Genomic DNA, 20495 nt, shown 5'->3' on the forward strand with positions numbered 1-20495 from the left:
CGGAAGATCTTCCTCTCTGTCTCTCCTCTCTGCATTTCTGACTTGGTAATAAAAATAAATAAATCTTTAAAAAAAAAAGAGATTATTTTCCTTCCCAAACCTACATGGTATTTAACACAGGACTATTGCGCTACTTGAAGATACAGTACAAAAAATCACAGTCTTGCTAAGGAATATCTGGATTGTGCTGGCTCAGTCATTAAGTTACCCACACAGCTAACTATCTTTTTTTTTAAGATTTATTTTATTTTTATTGCAAAGTCAGATATACAGAGAGAAGGAGAGACAGAGAGAAAGATCTTCCGTCTGATGGTTCACTCCCCAAGTGAGCGCAACGGCCGGTACTGCGCTGATCCGAAGCCAGGAGCCAGGAGCTCCTCCAGATCTCCCATGCGGGTGCAGGATCCCAAGGCTTTGGGCCATCCTTGACTGCTTTCCCAGGCCATAAGCAGGGAGCCGGATGGGAAGCGGGGTCGCAAGGATTAGAACCGGCGACCATATGGGATCCCGGCGCATTCAAGGCGAGGACTTTGGCCGCTAGGCCACCACGCCGGGCACAATTAACTATATCTCATAGCAGTCAAGCTATGTGCAAAGGTCGGTGTGAAGATGCAGTGTCATGTTCCTGGTGACAGGAAGCAATCACAGGTGGAGAGGATTACGGTGACACCGACTGAGAAAGCAGAGTGGCCTGAGAGCGAGCGAGTCACCAGCCCCGGTCAGGGACACACTGCCTCACCTTGAACGCAAAAACTTCAGAGACCAACTGCCTCACCTTGAACGCAAAAACTTCAGAGACCAAATCATGGAAAAGGGAGGGACTGTCTACATACATGGGCTTGCGTATGCAAAAGTAATTACGTGATGTCAACATGACAACACCGCGTAGCAAACTGAACAGAACTGTAGGACAATAAATACAAACGCCGTTTGTAAGCTGTGAAGTAGTATCATAAGGATAACAAATAATCAATCAATACTTCTTTTTAAAGGGCACAGAGGCTAAGAGATGAAATCTCCTGGATAGCAATTATATTGGACAACTCTCCCAGCCAAGGGCTGACAGCAAATATTGAGCGGATGAAGACACTGAAGTAGACCATGTCAGCCAATGGACATTGGAAGGATTTCTTCATCCTTGAACTGGAGAGACTGACAACCTTTCAGAACTATCGAAACCACTTGAGCAGACCCCCTCGGAGCATTCTCCACATTGGGGATGACACAGGTGGGTGGCCATTCTCCAGCCCCAGGTACTGAGGCAACTGGGAGGTGGCATGCGGCTTCTCCACTTCTTTGGTCCCTTCCCCCGAAACAGGAAGAAGTAAATGAAACTTTGGAAACAATGGTCTCACCCACTTTCCCTTGACCCTTGACCCTTCCCACCCTAATCAACTATGTTAAACATCATCATCATCATCATCAAAAAAAGAGGACCCTGGACCAGAAAAGGTGTCAGAGACCTTGACCAGGTACTGATATGGGATGTGGGTATTTCAAGCAGCTGCTTAACCCACTGGGCCACATGACTCACCCCTGAAACAGTTCTTCTACATTTTTACATTGATTAAGGAAATCTGCATTTCTTCCAGGTGCATTGCCAGGGAGCCAGATTGGAAGCAGAGCAGCTGGGACTGAAATGATACCCAGGTGGGATGCCAGGGTCACAGGCAGCATCTTTACCCGTACAGTCAGTCCTCCTTTCTCCATTTCCAGTAATAAAAACATGTATATTGGGCCCAGTGCAGTAGACTAGTGGCTAAAGTCCTCACCTTCCATGTGTCAGGATTCCATATGGGTGCCACTTTGTATCCCAGCTGCTACATTTCCCTTCCAGCTCCTGCATGTGGCCTGAGAAAGCAGCAGCGAATGGCCCAAAACCTTGGGACCCTGCACTGCATGGGAGACCTGTAAGACGCTCCTGGCTCCTGGTTTCAGATTAGCTCAGCTCTGGACAGTGCAGCCACTTGGGCAGTGAACCAGAAGATGGAAGATCTTTTTCTCTGTCTCTCCTTTTCTCTGTAAAATCTGGCTTTCCAATAAAAAAAAAAAAAAATCTTTAAAAAAAACATGTATATCGGGCCAGGCGGCGTGGCCTAGCGGCTAAAGTCCTCGCCTTGAAAGCCCCGGGATCCCATATGGGCGCCGGTTCTGGTCCCGGCGGCTCCACTTCCCATCCAGCTCCCTGCTTGTGGCCTGGGAAAGCAGTTGAGGACGGCCCAATGCATTGGGACCCTGCACCCGCGTGGGAGACCCGGAAGAGGTTCCAGGTTCCTGGCATCGGATCGGCGTGCATCGGCCCGTTGCGGCTTACTTGGGGAGTGAATCATCGGACGGAAGACCTTCCTCTCTGTCTCTCCTCCTCTCTGTATATCTGGCTGTAATAAAATGAATAAATCTTTAATAAATAAATAAATAAATAAATAAATAAATAAATAAACATGTATATCAATTGTAAACACATAAAGCTGTTAATGCACTTGACATTGTACACATAATCACGTGTTTAACCCTCTGACAATCACACCAGTCACAGAGGCAGAGAGAATCAGGCAGCTGCTACCAGATAAGAAGGCAGGACTTGACCACAGACAGTTTTAATTCCAAAATCGGCGCTGTTGTGCTATTAACCTTTGCCTGGCTGTTACCGCCAACCAGCAAACATCGGGGAAACATGTGGCTCTTGTCACCTGCTTATACAGTGGAACTAGTAAAAATACTACTTCTTCCCAGTGGCAGGCAATGTACTAGAATTCATGTACCAGCTTCTTCCTCAGGCAGCCTAGTGCCCTTATTATAACTTGTAAATTTCCTAAACTCATATACAAATACTCACATTTACTCAGGTGACTCGTTCATTTTTTTTTAAAGATTTATTTTTTATTATTGCAAAGTCAGATATACAGAGAGAAGGAGAGACAGAGAGGAAGATCTTCCGTCCGATGATTCACTCCCCAAGTGACCGCAACGGCCCGGTGCTGTGCCGATCCACAGCCAGGAGCCAGGAACTTCCTCTTCCAGGTCTCCCACCCAAATGCAGGGTCCCAAGGCTTTGGGCCGTCCTCAACTGCTTTCCCAGGCCACAAGCAGGGAGCTGGATGGGAAGTGGATGGGAACTGGCACCTGCATGCGATCCCAGCACATGCAAGGCATGGACTTTAGCCACTAGGCTATCATATGGGGCCCCATGTGATTCATTTATTATGGGTCCCAGCTACTGCTACCAGATCTTGGAGCACAAAGGATAATGAGGTAAAATAACTCCTCTTAAGGAATTCAGTGTACATTAGGAACTCAATGTTTGGTAAAATTACACCTAAGTACATATACATTGACCCTAAAGCACTAAATCCTGCCATACATTCTCCAGGAAGATTAGCCAGTGTCCAGGTACTCACAGAAGCCACCTTCCAAAGTTGAAGCCAGGCCTGGAGAGCTGGGAGCTACTGCCCCTCAAGGAAAAGAGGCCATTCCTGGTAATGAGCAATAAAAGTCAAGTTCAGCAAGGAGGACTGGGATATGTTTGGCAAATAAGATGATACAACCTTGGGAGGAGTAGGGAGTAAAACTGGAGAGCTTGGTTGCCTGTGGAAAGAAAAAAAAAACCCTGGAGACTAGGAAGAGAGGCAGGGAACTGTGACTCCTTCCTTGCCAGTGATGTAAACTCAGGCTACACGGGGCATGTTGATGGGACCCCGGCTCTGTCACCTGCTGCTACATGCTAAGATCTCAACCTCCTGAGCTTTTCTTCCTCATAGATACTCTCAAAGTAGATACAGACACGTGGCCGTGATAATAAAGCATATTACATACAAGTAACACATTAAGCTTTGATACAAAAGTAGGTCATTAATAGAAGATGGCTATTACTAAGAGTTTCCAAAAGAGCTATCCGGCAAGGAAATAAACTAAACAAGGATGCCTAAACATCCTGTGGGCCTCTTCCTATTTCCCAGCCACCGATGCTGGGTTTCTGCCGCTGTCTAGAACATTCTGCGAGGCGGCAGGCAGGTCAAACCAGAGGCGAATGGCACTGCACCCTCCTCAGAGCCGTATGAACTGATTCAAACATGTCGGACACCAGGCACAGTAAACATTGAACTTTTCAATTCACTACCAAGTGTGGGAATGAAGACAGAGAGGAAAGCTATTTAAAACCACTCGGTCTCTCTTTGAACATTAAGCAAAAATAATTAAGATATCCCTTCACTTTGGGGGAATGCAATTTAGCAGTAAATATTATACACACACACACACACACACACAAAAACTATAATTGTACTCAACAGAAATTGAAAGCCAAAAATGAAGATAAACGTTTTGGATTACAAGCTAGAGATGTGAATCCTTAATGCCTTAGCCCACAGCGAAGGCTTAATAAATATGCTGGAAATTCATTATTTCAAGAGGGCAGCAGTCATTTGCCTCAGCTGCTAAGAAAAGTACAAAGAGAGTTTCCAGGCAAACAGAACAGCATGAACAAAAGCTCTGAGGCAGCAAAGCAGACCCGGTTTTCAGAAACAGACCATGACGTGGCTTAGAGAAACACGGACTCGAACACTTGTCCAAAGGCCGTGGGCTGGGCTGGGCTGAGTCACCCACAGCCTTCAAACCCAGACCCTGGAGTCAGCCTGATTTTATCAGTAACAAGAAGCTTCAGGAAAGAAGGACTAACAAAACGTGCTGTTAGAGTCACAGAGTGGTTAGTTGGAACCAAGTTTTAACCACCTCCCCAATCTCCGCAGGCATACCCGCACTGCTGTCTTATGTGTTATACACACACACACACACACACACACACATATCCTATATACACATATAGAGTTTATATATACACAGAGAGACAATATATTAAATCCTGCTGCAGCTGTAGCCTTGAGGAACAGCCACTGTGACAGGCGGCAGTGCTGACCCATGAACCTTCTCTCTCTTCCTAACTGTAAGGTAGATTTTTGGAGTAGTAGGAGGAGGAGAGGGAAGGGGGAGTGGAGGAGGGGAACAGGGAGGGAAGGAGGAGAGAAAGGCTTTGAACCCAACAGGGACAGTGGAGCAAGGGTTGGAGACTACAGAGAGCTGGGTCTCTCAGAAGGCTATGAGAATTCCAGGCACCAGCACATGTGGCTCGGATGACCACGTCACAAAGAACGCGTCTCACAGGAGGAATCCTCCCGAAGTGAGTGACAACCACGATCCTGGTTTTAGAGCAATTCTGAAAATATGCAATTTGAATAAAGCAGCAGAAAAATACAGTACAGGACATGAATCGGGGATTACACAACTCAACCAAAGCTTGGGCTCCTTTCTTAACCCTGCTATTAACCGCAGCCTTAAGGAAACTATTTTGCCTCACTAGACAACTCCTACTAAGCAAAATAAAGAAACAATTTAAGGGCCCGGCACAGTGGCCTAGCGGCTAAAGTCCTCGCCTTGAATGCCTCAGGATCCCATATGGGCGCCAGTTCTAATCCCGGCAGCTCCACTTCCCATCCAGCTCCTTGCTTGTGGCCTGGGAAAGCAGTCAAGGACGGCCCAAAGATTTGGGACCCTGCACCCATGTGGGAGACCCAGGAGAGGTTTCTGGTTCCCGGCTTCGGATCAGCACAGCACTGACCGCTGCGGCTCACTTGGGGAGTGAATCATCGGACGGAAGATCTTCCTCTCTGTCTCTCCTCCTCTGTGTATATCTGCCTGTAATAAAAAATGAATAAATCTTTAAAAAAAAAAAAAAAGAAACAATTTAAAAGCTACTTTGGTGGAGCCACTTAAGTGTTTACTGGATTGGTTCCGTGGTTTCCAAATTTTTTCACATATAAAGTCACTTTTTAAACATCAAATTTCCTTAGTTTTTTTTTTTAACTAAGAAAACCATCGTTGTATTTTAGGGTATGTTGGCAGACAAGGTACACACTATAAAGATTCTATGACAAATAACTCTTTTCAAAGAATCTATCAACACATAAATGAAAAATAACACCATACAAAGCATGACTTTTATCACCTCAAAAATTGAATATGGGTATGGATTTCCCAGAATTTGAAAAACTCTACTAACACACAGCACCACATTTCCATTCTCTCACGTCTTGCCAAGCCTTCAACTTGTTATCTATGTTTTTTTTAAAGATTTATTTATTTTTATTATAAAGTCAGATATACAGAGAGGAGGAGAGACAGAGAGGAAGATCTCCCATCCGATGATTCACTCCCCAAGTGAGCCGCAACGCCCGGTGCTGCGGCGATCCGAAGCCATGAACCAGGAACCTCTTCCGGGTCTTCCACGCGGGTGCAGGGTCCCAAAGCTTTGGGCCGTCCTCGACTGCTTTCCCAGGCCACAAGCAGGGAGCTGGATGGGAAGTGGAGCTGCCGGGATTACAATCTGAGTCTTAGATGGGTTGACTGAGCCAGGGTAGCAGAACCACAAAGGCACACAGCCAGCTTGGGAACATGACCCAACTCTAAACGCACACACAGACTGCACACTCAGGAACCTCCTACAGAAACGCTGGCAGAGGTGTCAAAGTGTTGGTGACAACAGAGACTGGAGCCCCAAACGTCGATCAGCTCTGGAGTGGTTAAGTAAGTCACATCTCATGCATACAGTGAAATACTATGCAACCATTAAAGCTAACGTTAAAAACATAAAGAAAACCAAGACAGGCCACAATAGGCAATCTGTAAAGCTAACTTATTTTAAAAAAAGCAAATGCAAGGCCCCAGCGTGGTAGCCTAGCGGCTAAAGTCCTCACCCTGCACACTCCGGGATCTCATATGGGCGTCAGTTCTAATCCTGGCAGCTCCACTTCCCATCCACCTCCCTGCTTGTGGCCTGAGAAAGCAGTCGAGGACGGCCCAAAGCCATGGGACCCTGCACCCATGTGGGAGACCTGAAGGAAGTTCCTGGCTCCCAGCTTCGGATCAGCGTAGCACCGGCCCTTGCGTTCACTTGTGTAATGACTCATCGGATGGAAGATCTTCCTCTCTGTCTCTCCTCCTCCTATATATATATATATCTGACTTTCCAATAAAAACAAAATAAATCTTAGAAAAAAAAGCAAATGCAAGAAGTGGGGAATTAAGTGTTTCACAGACACAGTGATTCAATTTTGGAAGAGGAACAAGCTCTGGAGGTGGATGAGCTGATCACTGCAGAACAATGTCAATGCACTTTTTGCCGTAGAAGTATTTACTTAAAAATGGTTAAAGTGATGAATTTTATATTATGTATATTTACTACAATTTTTTAAATAAAAAAAGCAGTTTGACAATATGACTAATTCTCTCTTTGTACAAACAGCTGTGTTTTGTCGGTTCCCTTACACTGTCTCATCTGATCGCATAAGATGCAGGCTCTGGCCAATGCCAATACACGGTTCTTGCTTCCCACCCAGCACAGGCCGCCATTATGCAACAGCACGCACAATTCAGGCCTTCCTTTATCTGCAGATTTTCTACCACTGTGTCAAACATCACCGCATACTCATCAAGCTGAACATATTCCAGAATGGAAAAAGAGGCAAGAGAGAGCTTACCCGGCCCCTTACTGTTAGGTTCTGATCTAGGTAGGTAGGTAGATAGTGTTAGCAAAAGGAGCTGAGACTTGACAGGCCCATCTGAGCCGCACAGCCTCACGCTGGCCACGGACAGCTCATGTCAGTCTACACACAAGCCCAGGCCAGCTGCTGTGGCAGCTGCAAGTTGGCTACCACACGACAGCCCAGTCTGGCCTGATCTGCACCTAACCAAATCCCTTTGTGTGTACCATCCAAATTCCCTTCCCTCCTGTATGCTGCTCAAACTGGCCTCACTACATCTCCAAACCCCCAACTTCCTTCGTGAAAACCACAAGTTCCATAACGCTACAAACCTAGAAATAGCACTACTTGCAGGATGTGTCCCCACTATGCCTTTTAAGTCATTATAATAAAATTCCCCAGCGCTTGCGTTGGATATTGGGTCAAGTCGCTGCCCACAACAACAGCATGAATCTCAGCTGCTCCCCTTTTAACCCAGCTCCCTGAAAAAACACCTGGGAAGGCAGCAGAGGATGGCTGCCATGGGCTTCTGACCACATTGGGGAGACCCAGATGGAGTTCGAGGCTCCTGGCTTCAGCCTGGTCCAGCCCGAGCCACTGCAGCTATCTGCGGAATGAATCCATCCTGGATGGGTTTCTCCACTTGGTTCAAACCCCATAAAGCTTCCAAATAAGTGAGTAAATAAATCTTTAAAACGTAAAATCACCATGAAGAAGTACTCCCACTCCAGTCACAAACCTGAAACTACAATTTCTGATACTTGCAAAATCAGCATGGAAATGGCGGCATTTACAGTGCTACCCCAAACACCTGTTTCTTCTGAATACACCACTCCCCTATGCTTCCCAACAGTATAAAAACACGGCCTGACAGCTGTGGAGGGGCCTTTTTGTTTTAATTTTTTTAAAGATTTATTTATTTTGGGCCTGGCGGCGTGGCCTAGCGGCTAAAGTCCTCGCCTTGAACGCCCCGGGATCCCATATGGGCGCCAGTTCTAATCCTGGCAGCTCCACTTCCCATCCAGCTCCCTGCTTGTGGCCTGGGAAAGCAGTCGAGGACGGCACAATGCTTTAGGACCCTGCACCCACGTGGGAGACCCGGAAGAGGTTCCTGGTTCCTGGCTTCGGATTGGTGCAGCACCGGCCGTTGCGCTCACTTGGGGAGTGAAACATCAGATGGAAGATCTTCCTGTCTCTCCTCCTCTCTGTATATCCTGCTTTCCAATAATAATAAATCTTTAAAAAAATTCTAACAATGGGGAGAACCCAAGTACCTATGTAACTGTGTCACATAATACAATGTAATTAATGAAGAAAAAAATAAATAAAACACACAAATCAGAAAAAAAAGAACTAAAAAAAAAATTCTAACAAAAACATAAAAAAAGAAAGCAGTTACAGGAACTGTAAAATCGATCAATACCTTGAGACGTTTGTCTTTCCATTTAAGCGCAAAGCTGGCTAAGGGTGTCATTGAATGATTCCCTGAGAAACAAACATTATTCAAAACAGATGATTTCAGGAGAAAGCCTTGCTCTGCCACTATAGATAGCTCTGCTGTAGTTGATGGGAGGTATTCTGAGCCAGGAAAGGAGCTCTAGGGCTCGAAGGAAAGGAAACCTCACCCACTGTGCCACACAGAGCAAGACAAAGACTTCGCAGGAGACGGGTCAAGGGGCTACCACAAAGCAGAGAGTGGGAAAGGTCAAATCCAGACAGTACAATCTTTATTTTTATTAAAAAGTCAGATATACAAGAGAGGAGGAGAGACGGAGAAGATCTTCCATCCTTTGATTCATGCCGCAATGGCCGGAGCCATGCTGATCTGAAGCCAGGAGCCTGGAGCCTCTTCTGGGTCTCCCACGCAGGTGCAGGATCCCAAGGCTTTGGGCTGTCCTCGACTGCCTTCCCATGCCACAGGCAGGGAGCTGGATGGGAAGCAGGGTTGCTGGGATAAGAACCAGCACCTATATGGGATCCCAATGTGTGCAAGGTGAGACTTGAGCCGCTAGGCTACTGTGCCAGACCCGATAGTACAAACTTGATGTACACAACCAGAACTAAAGATACCTTTCCTATTATCAAATTTTCATTGGCTTTGTTAAAAATTCAACAGTTCAGTGCTAAACAGCAGTTGAACTGTTTAACTGGACTCTTGGCACACCTGTATCCCATACTGAAGAGCCTGGGGTTGAGTCCTTGTTCGGCTTCTGATCCCATCTTCCTGCTAGCACACAGCCTGAAAGACAGCAGGAGATGGCCCACGTGGAAGACCAGCACTGAGTTCCTACCGCCTGGTTTTAGCCTGATGTTGCCCTGACTGCTGAGGGTATCGTGGCAAGAAACAAGGATAAACGATGTCCTTTTCTCTCATATCAACAACTAAAAAAATAATACCAGGGGGGCTCAACGTCCTCACCATGCTGGGGCTAGTGTTGTAGCACAGCGTAAACTGCCTGCGGTAACAGTCCCATTCTATATGAGCACCGGTTCGAGCCCCAGCTCCTCCACTTCTGACCTAGCACCCTGCTAATTGTCTTGAAAAGCAGTGGAAAATTGGGCCATCTTCCACCCACATGGCAGACCTAGATGGAATTTCTGCCTATTGGCCACAATGGCTTGCCTCAATGCCAAACGGCTGTTGCAGGCATTCGGGAGGCCAACCAATGGAAGATGAGTTGATTCTCTCTCGGGTCAGAGGAAAGACACAAGGAGAGAAACCAAGAGAGAAAGGAACGGAGAAAGAGACATGCTCTATACATTAGATCACTCTTAAAATAGTCCCAAATGGAGAGACCCTGGCAAGGCTCAAGTCAGACCCCCAGAACTCCATCTCCAGCAAGGGTGGGCAAGGGTCCCAACACTCAGGTCACGGTCTTCTGCTTTCCCAGGCCCAGTAGTAGGGAGCTGGATCAGAATTGGAGCTGCCAGGACTCACTGTTGCTCATACAGGATGACAGCACCACAGGGGCGTTTAACCCACTGCACCACAAGGCTAGCCCTTCCTTCTAAGAAGTTAGGGGCAGTCTTTCACACCGTGCCAACACGCTGATAACGCAAAACAACAGTGTAGGGGTGGGGCGTGTGCGAAGCTAATGCAATCATTTCTGACCCTGTAGGTAGGACCTGAAATTCAATAAATTTACAGCAGGCTAATTTTAAATTGGTAACTTTGCAACAAGTGTTATAAATATCCAAATGGTTGGGAGGGGGAGATTGGAGAAGTTCCCCAACTTGCAACAGTGGGTGCAAAACAGTGAGTGGGTGCTGGCCTTCTTTCACTGGTCGGGACAGCAGTGGTGGGCCCACCAGCATGGTGCAGTGGGTCAGGCTGCCACTTCCGGCACTGGAGCAGCAGCTCAAGTCCCAGCTGCTTTGCTCCCATGCCAGCTTCCTAATGCACCTGGCATGGCAGTGGATGATGGCCCAAGGCCCTGGGCCCCCACTTCCTGTGAAACCAGCACGGAGCTCCTGGCTCCTGGCTTGGGGTCTGAGGTAGCCGCAGATGCTGCCAGTATCTGTGGAGTGCAAGTGGAGGAGAGATTTTTATCTCTCCCTTTTCCAACTACATCAACTTTTAAAAAACGTTATGTCAAGTTAATATTGAATACTTCAAGAAAAGGAGTCCCCGGTGAAGCAGTAGAGATGATGAATGAGGTCTTGTCCCTTTGACCCCGGGGTGCTGCTGTGAGCATGGGGCAGGTATGCAGAAAACCTGCGTGGCAAGTTTTGAGAGGCACGCGTGGCACTGAGGGACCAGCAGGAAAGAACAGTGGCCGATAAGCCTGGCTGATGTACACTCCTATAACTGACAACTTGTTGCCAACATTCAAAAAATATCCACCGAAAATCAGGCCTCCAGCCTGCCAACTTCTACGTTCAAACGCTTCCCCAGCGCAATCCGTGCTGATCTTAACGAACACAGCTATTTAGCAACACTAGGAAAGGCGAGAACATTTGGGATCTGCCCATGGCTGTTCCGCCGCCGGGGAACCGGGCCATTCAAACAGCAAGAGGAAGAATGCAGATGTTAACAGCGGTAGCTACGCTGACTCAGCCGCAGATTCCACACCCAAACCAACCCTCCTGGAAGTTCTGATGCAGCAGCAACACCCACCGCTACCGGAGAAAACCAATCAAGTCGCCAGTCCTGCAACCCCACATCTGTGCAAGGCCAGATCTCCCCATGCAGGCGGCCCCGGAGCTTCCCACAGGCCGCACGCCGAGCCCTGGGGAGCCCGGAGCAGCCCAGGGCAGCGGCCCCAGGGAAAGGGCTGGGGGAAAGCCCCGAGAGCGCTGCTCGCCCCACCGAGTTCTTTGTTTTAGAAGAGAACCATTTCACTAAAGACGCTGGCACTGCGTGGATCTGCTTCCTCAATTAAGCATGCTTCCTGCGCATTTCTCACACGGCAGACAGAGGTCTAGGGCAGCCTCAGCTTTAGGGGTCAGCGGGGACACCCCGCTCCCGCCGGCTCGGAATCCCACTGGCGCACAGCCTGCAGCCACCACCTCGGCAGACCCGTACCTGCCGCAGCCGCCCACCGGGCCCTCGGCAGCGCCTGCAGTGCCACGCGCTCCCGCCCCGAGAGCTCGCCAGGGGCCGGCGTGCGCCCAGGCCGAGGGAGGAAGCTGCCCGCCTTGCCTCCCTCCCGGCCTGGCCGCACCAGGCCCCGCGAGCAGGCCAGCCAAGCGGGGGCCCCTCGGAAGATGCCTGGCCGACGTGGCGGCGCCGCCAGCGCGGACGCGGCACGTACCTGTTGGTCATTCCGGCCGCCACGCCCAACATTTCTCCGCAGTCGGACCCCACCGGCCCTCGGTCCTTCGGCCCCCTGGGTCCCTCGGTCCCTCAGCCCTCGCCGATCCCGCCGCGTCCTCCTGCCCGGCTGCAGCGGCCGGAGACCCGCGCGGGCTGGGGCAGGAAGGGGAGGCGGGCTCGGGGCGGGAGCCCGCCGAGTGGCGCCGCCTCCGCCCGGGGGACCCCGCCTGGGCCGCTCCCTCCCGCGGCTCGCTCCGCCCCATCGGGGCCCTCCGGGCGGTCCCGCCCGCCCAGGGCCGGTGCTGGCGGAGGGGAGGTGGCTGGAGGGCCGGCCGCACCTCCCCGGTTCCCCGCCTTGAGCGCCGCTGCAGCCCTGCGTCGGGATCGGCTGCGCGTTGCGCGTTGCGCGTGTTGGCCGTGGTTGGAGCCTCCCCCAGCGGTTCTGCTCCTGCCACTGCACCATCCTGCACACCTTCGGTCCGCAAACCTGAAATCCGCCAGGACCTAATGTCCACAGTACGGGTCTTTTTTTTTTTTTTTTAACCCCGGGCTTAGATTATCTCCTCCGGGGGAGGTCTGGTCCGGCTTGGTCGCTCTCTCCCGCTCTCCAGCAGTAAGCACTGTTAAGTGATGGAAGAAAAACGTTGGATCCCTGACATCAAAATGAATTCCAGGAGAGCTGTAGGCTGAGCCTGGACTTGGGATGCCGGGTGCCAAGTCAGGGTGCCTCAGTTGCAGTGTCCACACCTCGACTCCCCTTGGGCTCCCTGAAATGGGCACCCTGAACTCCAGCAGCTGATGTCCCACGAACACCCGTCCCTGCTTCTCGCCAGAGACTCAAAGGGGGCTCAGGGCGCCCGGCTCAGCGCCTGCTGTTGCAGGCATTTGGGGAATGAACCAGCTCCCAATGCTTTCGAATTAAGTAATTGTTAAGTAAAAGTAATTATAAACAAATATTTTTGCAAACTGATAACTGTTGATACTGCCTTAGAGGTACATGGGATCTTTGGATTAAAAGTTTCCAGGAGAAAAGTGGTGTGGTTTTTTTTGTTGTTGTTGTTTTGTTTGAAGAAGAAGACAGAGAGAGCCGGGCGCCACGGCCTGTTGCCTGGGTTCCTCGCATGCCAGGATCCCATGTGGTTCTGGTTCGTGTCCAGGCTGCTCCACTTCCCTTCCAGCTCCCCGCTTGTAGCCTGGGAAGCTGTTGCAGCCGCTTGGGGAGTGAACCAGTGGCTGGTTACCGGGAAGGCAGGGGATGGTGGCTTAAGCAGTTGGGTCCTGCCACAAGGTTCAGCCTGACACAGTCCAGCCTTGGTGATGGTGGGCATTTGGGGAATGAATTCATGAACAAGTCTCTGACCCCATCTTTCTGTCCTTTCAAAGAATAACATTTTTTAAAAATTATAAAAATAAGTGTGGCCAGGAAGCGTATAAAAAGATATTCAACACCGCTAATCGTTCAGGAAATGCAAATCAAATCCTCAATGAGGAAATACTGTATGGAAAAAAAAAAAAAAACGAACAAAAACCAGAAATAGCAAATCTGGACAGGAATGTGGCAATTGCCCCAGTGTTGTGGCATAGCTCGTCTGCACTGCTGGCATCCCAAATAAGTGCCAGTGTGAACCCTGGCTGCTCCCTGATGATGTACCTGGGCAAGCAGTGGAGCATGGTCCAAATGTCGGGCTCCGGCGCCCACGTGGGGACCAGGAAAAAAACTCCTGGGGTCTGTTATGGCCTGGCTCAACCCCGGTATTTGTGGCCATTTGAAAGTGAATTCAACTAACGGAAGATGTGTGTGTGTGTGTGTGTGTGTCTCCCTGCCTCCCCTTGTCTCTCTGTAACTCTTTCACGTAGATGAAATGTTTTAACCTGTAAAGGAATGGAATTGCATCTGGTTCTGCAGCTGGAAAGTCCAACGTAGGGTGCCGCATCTGGTGACAATCTGATGCTGTTTTTCTTATGTAATTATTTTCAATTGATTTTTTTAGAATCTTATGATACAATTCCAAAGCTCTGGGATTTTCCCCTCCCCCCTTTCTCCAAACCCGCTTCCCCCACTGATTTCCCCTATAACTATTTGAAGAAATAAAATAACCTTTTAGCAACAACAAAAAAGAATGTAAGAAAAGTTAATGTGGATAATTAGGATGGAAGGATGGTGCTTCTGCTGTGGGAAACACAAGTATGTGGGTCCTCCAGAAATCAAACCTAAACAAGTGGGTCTCATGTTACAGTAAGTTAAGCTGCTGCTTCCCTATCCCCGTCCCATTCTGCTTCTGGTGCAGGTCCTGCTAATGCAGCTCAAGCCTTCAGTTTCTGCTGCACACGCGGGAGGGCGGGGTTAAGTTCTGGGCTCCTGCCTTCAGCATAGCTCAGCCCTGGCTGTTGTTGCAGTCAGTTTGGGGGTTAACCAGCATATGGAAAAATCCCTCTCCCTTCTTTCCTTCTCTCAGTGTCACTCTACTTTTCAAATAAATAATTGAGTAAAAATCTATTTAGGGGGCCCAGCATGGTAGCCTAGTGGCTAAAGTCTTCGTCTTGCATGTGCCGGGATCACGCATGGGTGTTAGTTTGTACCTGGCTCCTTCACTTCCCATCTAGCTCTCTACTTCTGGCCTGGGAAAACAGCAGAGGACAGCCTAAAGCTTTGGGGCCCTTAACCCACATGAGAGATCCGGAAGTTCTTGGTTCCTGGCTTTGGATAAGCTCAGCTCTAGCCACTGAGCCCACGTGTGGAGCACATGATACCAAGTGAAATAAGCCAGTCACCATAAGGACAAATACTATGTGCTCCCTCTTTTTTTTTTAATTAATTAATTAATTTTATTGGAAAGCCAGATATACAGGGAGGAGGAGAGACAGAGAGGAAGATCTTCTGTCTGATGGTTCACTCCCCAAGTGGGCGCAACAGCCGGCACTGTGCTGATCTGAAGCCAGGAGCTTCTTCCAGCTCTCCCACATGGGTACAGGGTCCCAAGGCTTTGGACCATCCTCGACTGCTTTCCCAAGGCATAAGCAGGGAGCAGGATGGGAAGCAGGGCCACGGGGATTAGAACCAGCACCCATATGGGATCCCAGCACGTTCAAGGCGAGGACTTTAACTGCTAGGCTACCGTGCCGGGCTCGCTTGCGTTTTATAAGTCAGAGTTTCCTATACAGTGCCTTGCTTAAACCTTTTTGTGATTTCTGGGTACTTGGCCAAAGCCATGGCTTCCTCTCAATGTTTGACTGGTGGTTTTAGAGTGTAATGTACTACCGTCATAGCTGTTCTGTGGAATCTGCTGGAGTTAGCTTGCCTCTGTGGTTGGCCAAAGGCTGTCAGAAAGAAAACAGGGGAAAATGTTCTCCATTGCTCGTGAATGCAAACATTCCTTACTGCTCAGCCCTTGTGAAGCTTCCAGGATGAAAACAGAGATGTCTGTATGACTGTTTTCATCTTCGTTCTAAATCTCATTACCCAGCTTGTTAAATATGAAATTTGGTATTTGTAAACTCAGTGTGTTTTATGTATTTATGCACACACACGTACTTACACAAAAAAGCACATTTTTGGAAATATTTTGAAGGTTGTATTCGTAACAAATCGGTAATTAACATGGCAGCTCTTACTTTCTGTCACCATTAATCTCCAGTGCCCAGGCACGTAGTCAGGGGGTAGGGAAAAGAGCATGTTTCTACCCCAAAAATAATAGATTACTCCCACCTAGGTCTTTAGAGCTCATTAACTTTTTTTAAAATTTATTCATTAATTACATGAGCTCATTAACCTTTAATAATTTTTTAACTTGTTTTCTCTTTTTTATAAAGTTAGGCTGCATTGTGAAGGGTTGGAGTTAGCTTGGCCATCCGTGCCTTTTACGTTTTATTATGTACTTTCTTTTTTTTTTTTTTTAAAGATTTATTCATTTTATTACAGCCAGATATACAGAGAGAAGGAGAGACAGAGAGGAAGATCTTCTGTCCGATGAAACGGCCCCAAGTGAGCCGCAACAGGCCGGTGCGCGCCGATCCGATGCCGGGAACCTGGAACCTCTTCTGGGTCTCCCACGCGGGTGCAGGGTCCCAAGGCTTTGGGCCGTCCTCGACTGCTTTCCCAGGCCACAAGCAGGGAGCTGGATGGGAAGTGGAGCTGCCGGGATTAGAACCGGCGCCCATATGGGATCACGATGCATTCAAGGCAAGGACGTTAGCTGCTAGGCCATGCCGCCGGGCCCATTATTGCGTACTTTCAGTTGACATTCTACATGCAACTCCACCTTCTAAAATGATTCATTATTTCCTGAAGTACATATAGCATGTCGTTCTTTGTCTTCCTTGGGCATGCTCCCTGGGACCCTCTGTTCTCCATCAGGTAGGCAGGGATGAACGGGGTTCTGAAGCTCTCTGAACTCTAAGTGGCTTTGTAAGGCAGAGGGACCACGGCCTCTTACTTCCAATTAGAGGTCCGTGGCCTTGCTGGGAAGGTTTGCAAGACTGTGTCTGCTAATGTGGGAGCTCGCCGCTGGATCTCTGCCTGCTTGGCCTACGTGGGCGCTCGTAGGTACGCAGCGCAGCGTGTCCCAGGGAAACTCCAGACAATGGTTTGGCTAATCGAGACCTGAGCCTGGCCTGTTCACTGGCCCAACAGAGAGGGCGATGGGTTGCACCCCAGTCTCTCTTCTCTGTCCTTGGACCAGCTGTGCTGGCACTTCCTTGATAAGCAATCTGAGCAGTCAGGTGCGGTCCACGTTACCCGCCAGCCTACCTGCCAGCCTGGAGTATTGTACGTGACCTATGACGTGATTGGAGGGTCTGGAGAGATAGACATGACTTCTAGCCAGTTACAGCCCCGCTGTCGGGTAGGGGGGCTGTCAAGAGATGCTCCCCTGCCTTCTCCTTTCTTAGCCTACCTAAGTTTGTACGTGAGCTACAATGAGCAGACATGCTTGCTCATCCTGTCATCGGTGGTTATCACTGCTGAAGAACACTGTCGCCTCACCCCCGTGGTGGTCACGGGGACCTGCTGCTCAGGAACTCCCCAGATACTCCCTCTTGATAATTATCCCCGTTGTTTAAAATTAACACAGACAGGCCTTAAGTAGTAAAGAGGGGTAGGGTAGCTTGTATAAATGTTCTACAAGTTTTCTTTTGGAATTACCCATGAACAACCGCTTTGTCCAATCCCAGAAAGGTCATTACAGACTGTGCTGTAAAAGTTCAGTCTGGATTCCCCATACCCTCTGGTTGGTTTTTTTGTTTGTTTGTTTGCTTGTTTTGCTTTGTTGGTTTTTAGAATTATTCATTTTTATCGGAAAGTCAGATTTACAGAGAGAAGTAGAGACAAAAAGATCTTCCATCTGCTGGTTCACTCCCTGAGTGGCCACAATGGCTGGAACTGCACTGATCAGAGGCCAGGAGCTTCTTCCAGGCCTCCCACATGGGTGCAGGGCCACAAGCCTTTGGCCTATCCTTGATTGCTTTCCCAGGCCACAGGCAGGGAGCTGAAAGACCAGTGGAGCAGCTGGGACATGAATCAGTGCTCATATGGGATCCCAGCAGTTGCAAGGAGAGGATTTAGCCATCAGGCAATCATGCTGGGCCCATTCTGGCTACATTTAGCCCACTGAATATCACAGCTGTGAAGGTGTGTCAATTGGGCCTGGCACAGTGGCCTAGCGGCTAAAGTCCTCGCCTTGAAAGCCCCGGGATCCCATATGGACGCCGGTTCTAATCCCGGCAGCTCCACTTCCCATCCAGCTCCCTGCTTGTGGCCTGGGAAAGCAGTCGAGGATGGCCCAAAGCTTTGGGACCCTGCACCCGTGTGGGAAACCTGGAAGAAGTTCCTGGCTCCTGGCTTCGGATTGACACAGCACTGGCTGTTGCGCTCACTTGGGGAGTGAATCATCGGACGGAAGATCTTCCTCTGTCTCTCCTCCTCTCTGTATATCTGTATATCTGGTTTTGTAATAAACAATAAATAAATCTTTTTAAAAAAAAAAAAAGAATCTATGTGTCAATCATTAACATATTATACCTATGGAGAAACACTGGGAAGAATATATTAAAAGCAGCGGGTGCTTAGCCCAACAGTTAAGAGAGCCCGAGTTTCACAACAAAGTAGATTGATTCAGTTCTGGGCTCTTGGTTCTTAACTCCAACTTGCTGGCAATCCAGAGCAGGAAAGGCAACAGAGGGTTCAGATAACTGAATGCCTGCCCCCACAGTGGGTATCTGCATTGAGTTCCCAGAAACTGGCTCTACTTCCAGGTATCCAGACATCTGGAGAATGAAGCAGAGGAAGGGGGGACTCCGTCTCTGTCTGTGAGTCTCTTGTTTGCCTTTTTACTAAATTTTTTAAAGTGAAAGAAGAATAAACCTAAATGCTAATAGTGACCCTCTCTGGGTGACCTTTACAGCTTTTTCTATTTTTAACTTTAGATATGGAATTGGATCATAATTATTAGTTCATGGCATTCTATACCATGGGTCTATGTATAAGCTCACTTTTTAAATGTTGGAGGATTTGATTATGTTTAATAATGTAATAAGAGATCATGAAAGCACTCCAAGTAAAAAGTAGGCCCTTCAGAGCCAGAATTGTGGCACAGCGGGTTCAGCTGCCACTGTGTGATCCCAGCATCCCATATGAGCACTGCTTTGAGTCTCAGCTGCTATGCTCACAATTCAGGCTGATTCTGTCTAATGAACTTGGGAAAGCAGCGGAAGACGGCTCAAGTACTTGGGACCCTGCTGTTCACATGGGGGACCTAGATGAGCGTGTCAGGGTCCTAGCTCCAGCCCTTTGGAAGTGAGCCAGTGGACGCAAGATAAACTACCCACGCCTCAGAGTGTCTTTCCTCACTCTGTAACTCTGCCTTTCAGATAAACAAATAAACCTTTCAAATTTAAGTGGTTCTTTTAAAAAATACGTATGCACACATACACATACCAATTTATTTACCGGCAGCGAGTTGGATGGCAAGTGAAATAACTGAGACTTGGACGGTGGCCAATGGGAGGCTGATGTTACAAACGGCAGGCTTGTTGCACCATAAGGCCAACCTCAAGAAACCCTTCTTGGTCTCAAGTTTTTCTGATTAGTTTTTCAAAAATTTTATTTTATTTTATTTAAAAGGATCTCTCTCTCTCTCTCTCTCTCTCTCTCTCTCTCTCTCTCACACACACACACACACGCACACTGAGAGTGAGAGCAAGAGTAAGATACGGAGAGAGAAACAGAGAGAGAGAGAGAAAGAGAGAATGCTTGTATCCTCTGGCCCACTTCGCAGACGCTTGTAAGAGCCAGCGCAGGGCAAGCTATGAGCGCAGGACACCACTTGATCCCTGCACCTCAGCAAGGATCTGAACTGAAGCAGAGTATGCAAATCCGCACTTTGCTATCGGAAGAAGTGTTCCAAGCAGCACTTTGAACCTACCGCCCCGTAACAAGCTCCTCTGTATTCCAAATTTTAAGAGACTTTCTCTCTAAATTTTAAAAGCCTTAAAATCTGTTGCTCACCTCTATTTTTTTTATCTAGAAGTGATTTTTAAAAAACACTTCTTTCATTTGTTTTCATCTTTATTGGAAAGTCAGATATACAGAGAGGAGGAGAGACAGAGAGGAAGATCTCTGTCCATTGAGTCACCACCCAAGCGGCCACAATGACTAGAGCTGCGCTGATCTGAAGCCAGGAGCCTCTTCCGGGTCTCCCACTTGGGTGCAGGGTCCCAAGGCTTTGGGCCATCCTTCACTGCTTTCCCAGGTCACAAGCAGGGAGCTGGATGGGAGGCAGGGTTGCCAAGGATAAGAACCAGCGCCCATATGGGATCCCAGCATGTGCAAGGTGAGGACTTTAGCTGCTAGGCTACCACACGGGACCCTAGAGGTGATTTTTATTTTAAATATTTATTTATTTTTATTACAAAGTCAAATTACAGAGAGGAGGAGAGGCAGAGAGGAAGATCTTCCATCCCATGATTCACTACCCAAGTGACCACAACGGCCGGTAGTGTGCCAATCCAAAGCCGGGAGCCAGAAGCCTCTTCCGGGTCTCCCACGCAGTGCAGGATCCCAAGGCTTTGGGCCATCCTCGACTGCTTTCCCAGGCCACAAGCAGAGAGCTGGATGGGAAGTGGAGCTGCCGGGATTAGAACCGGCGTCCATATGGGATCCCAGGGCATTCAAGGCGAGGACTTTAGCTGCTAGGCCACGGTGCCGGGCCCTA

General features: G+C 48.7%; 1 protein-coding gene across 1 annotated transcript in view; it reads right to left on the bottom strand.

Moving 5' to 3' along the window:
- LIMS1 (LIM zinc finger domain containing 1) overlaps positions 1-12409 on the bottom strand; it is a 134695-nt gene extending 122286 nt beyond the window's left edge. Inside the window, exon 1 of the mRNA XM_058655125.1 lies at positions 12287-12409. Coding sequence (XP_058511108.1) covers positions 12287-12318 — 32 coding nt within the window. The 5' untranslated portion in view covers positions 12319-12409. The remainder of the gene's footprint in view (positions 1-12286) is intronic.
- Between the last annotated feature and the right edge of the window lie 8086 nt (positions 12410-20495).

The sequence above is a fragment of the Ochotona princeps genome, chromosome 26 (genome assembly GCF_030435755.1).
Source record: "Ochotona princeps isolate mOchPri1 chromosome 26, mOchPri1.hap1, whole genome shotgun sequence".
In the NCBI taxonomy this organism is placed as follows: domain Eukaryota; kingdom Metazoa; phylum Chordata; class Mammalia; order Lagomorpha; family Ochotonidae; genus Ochotona; species Ochotona princeps.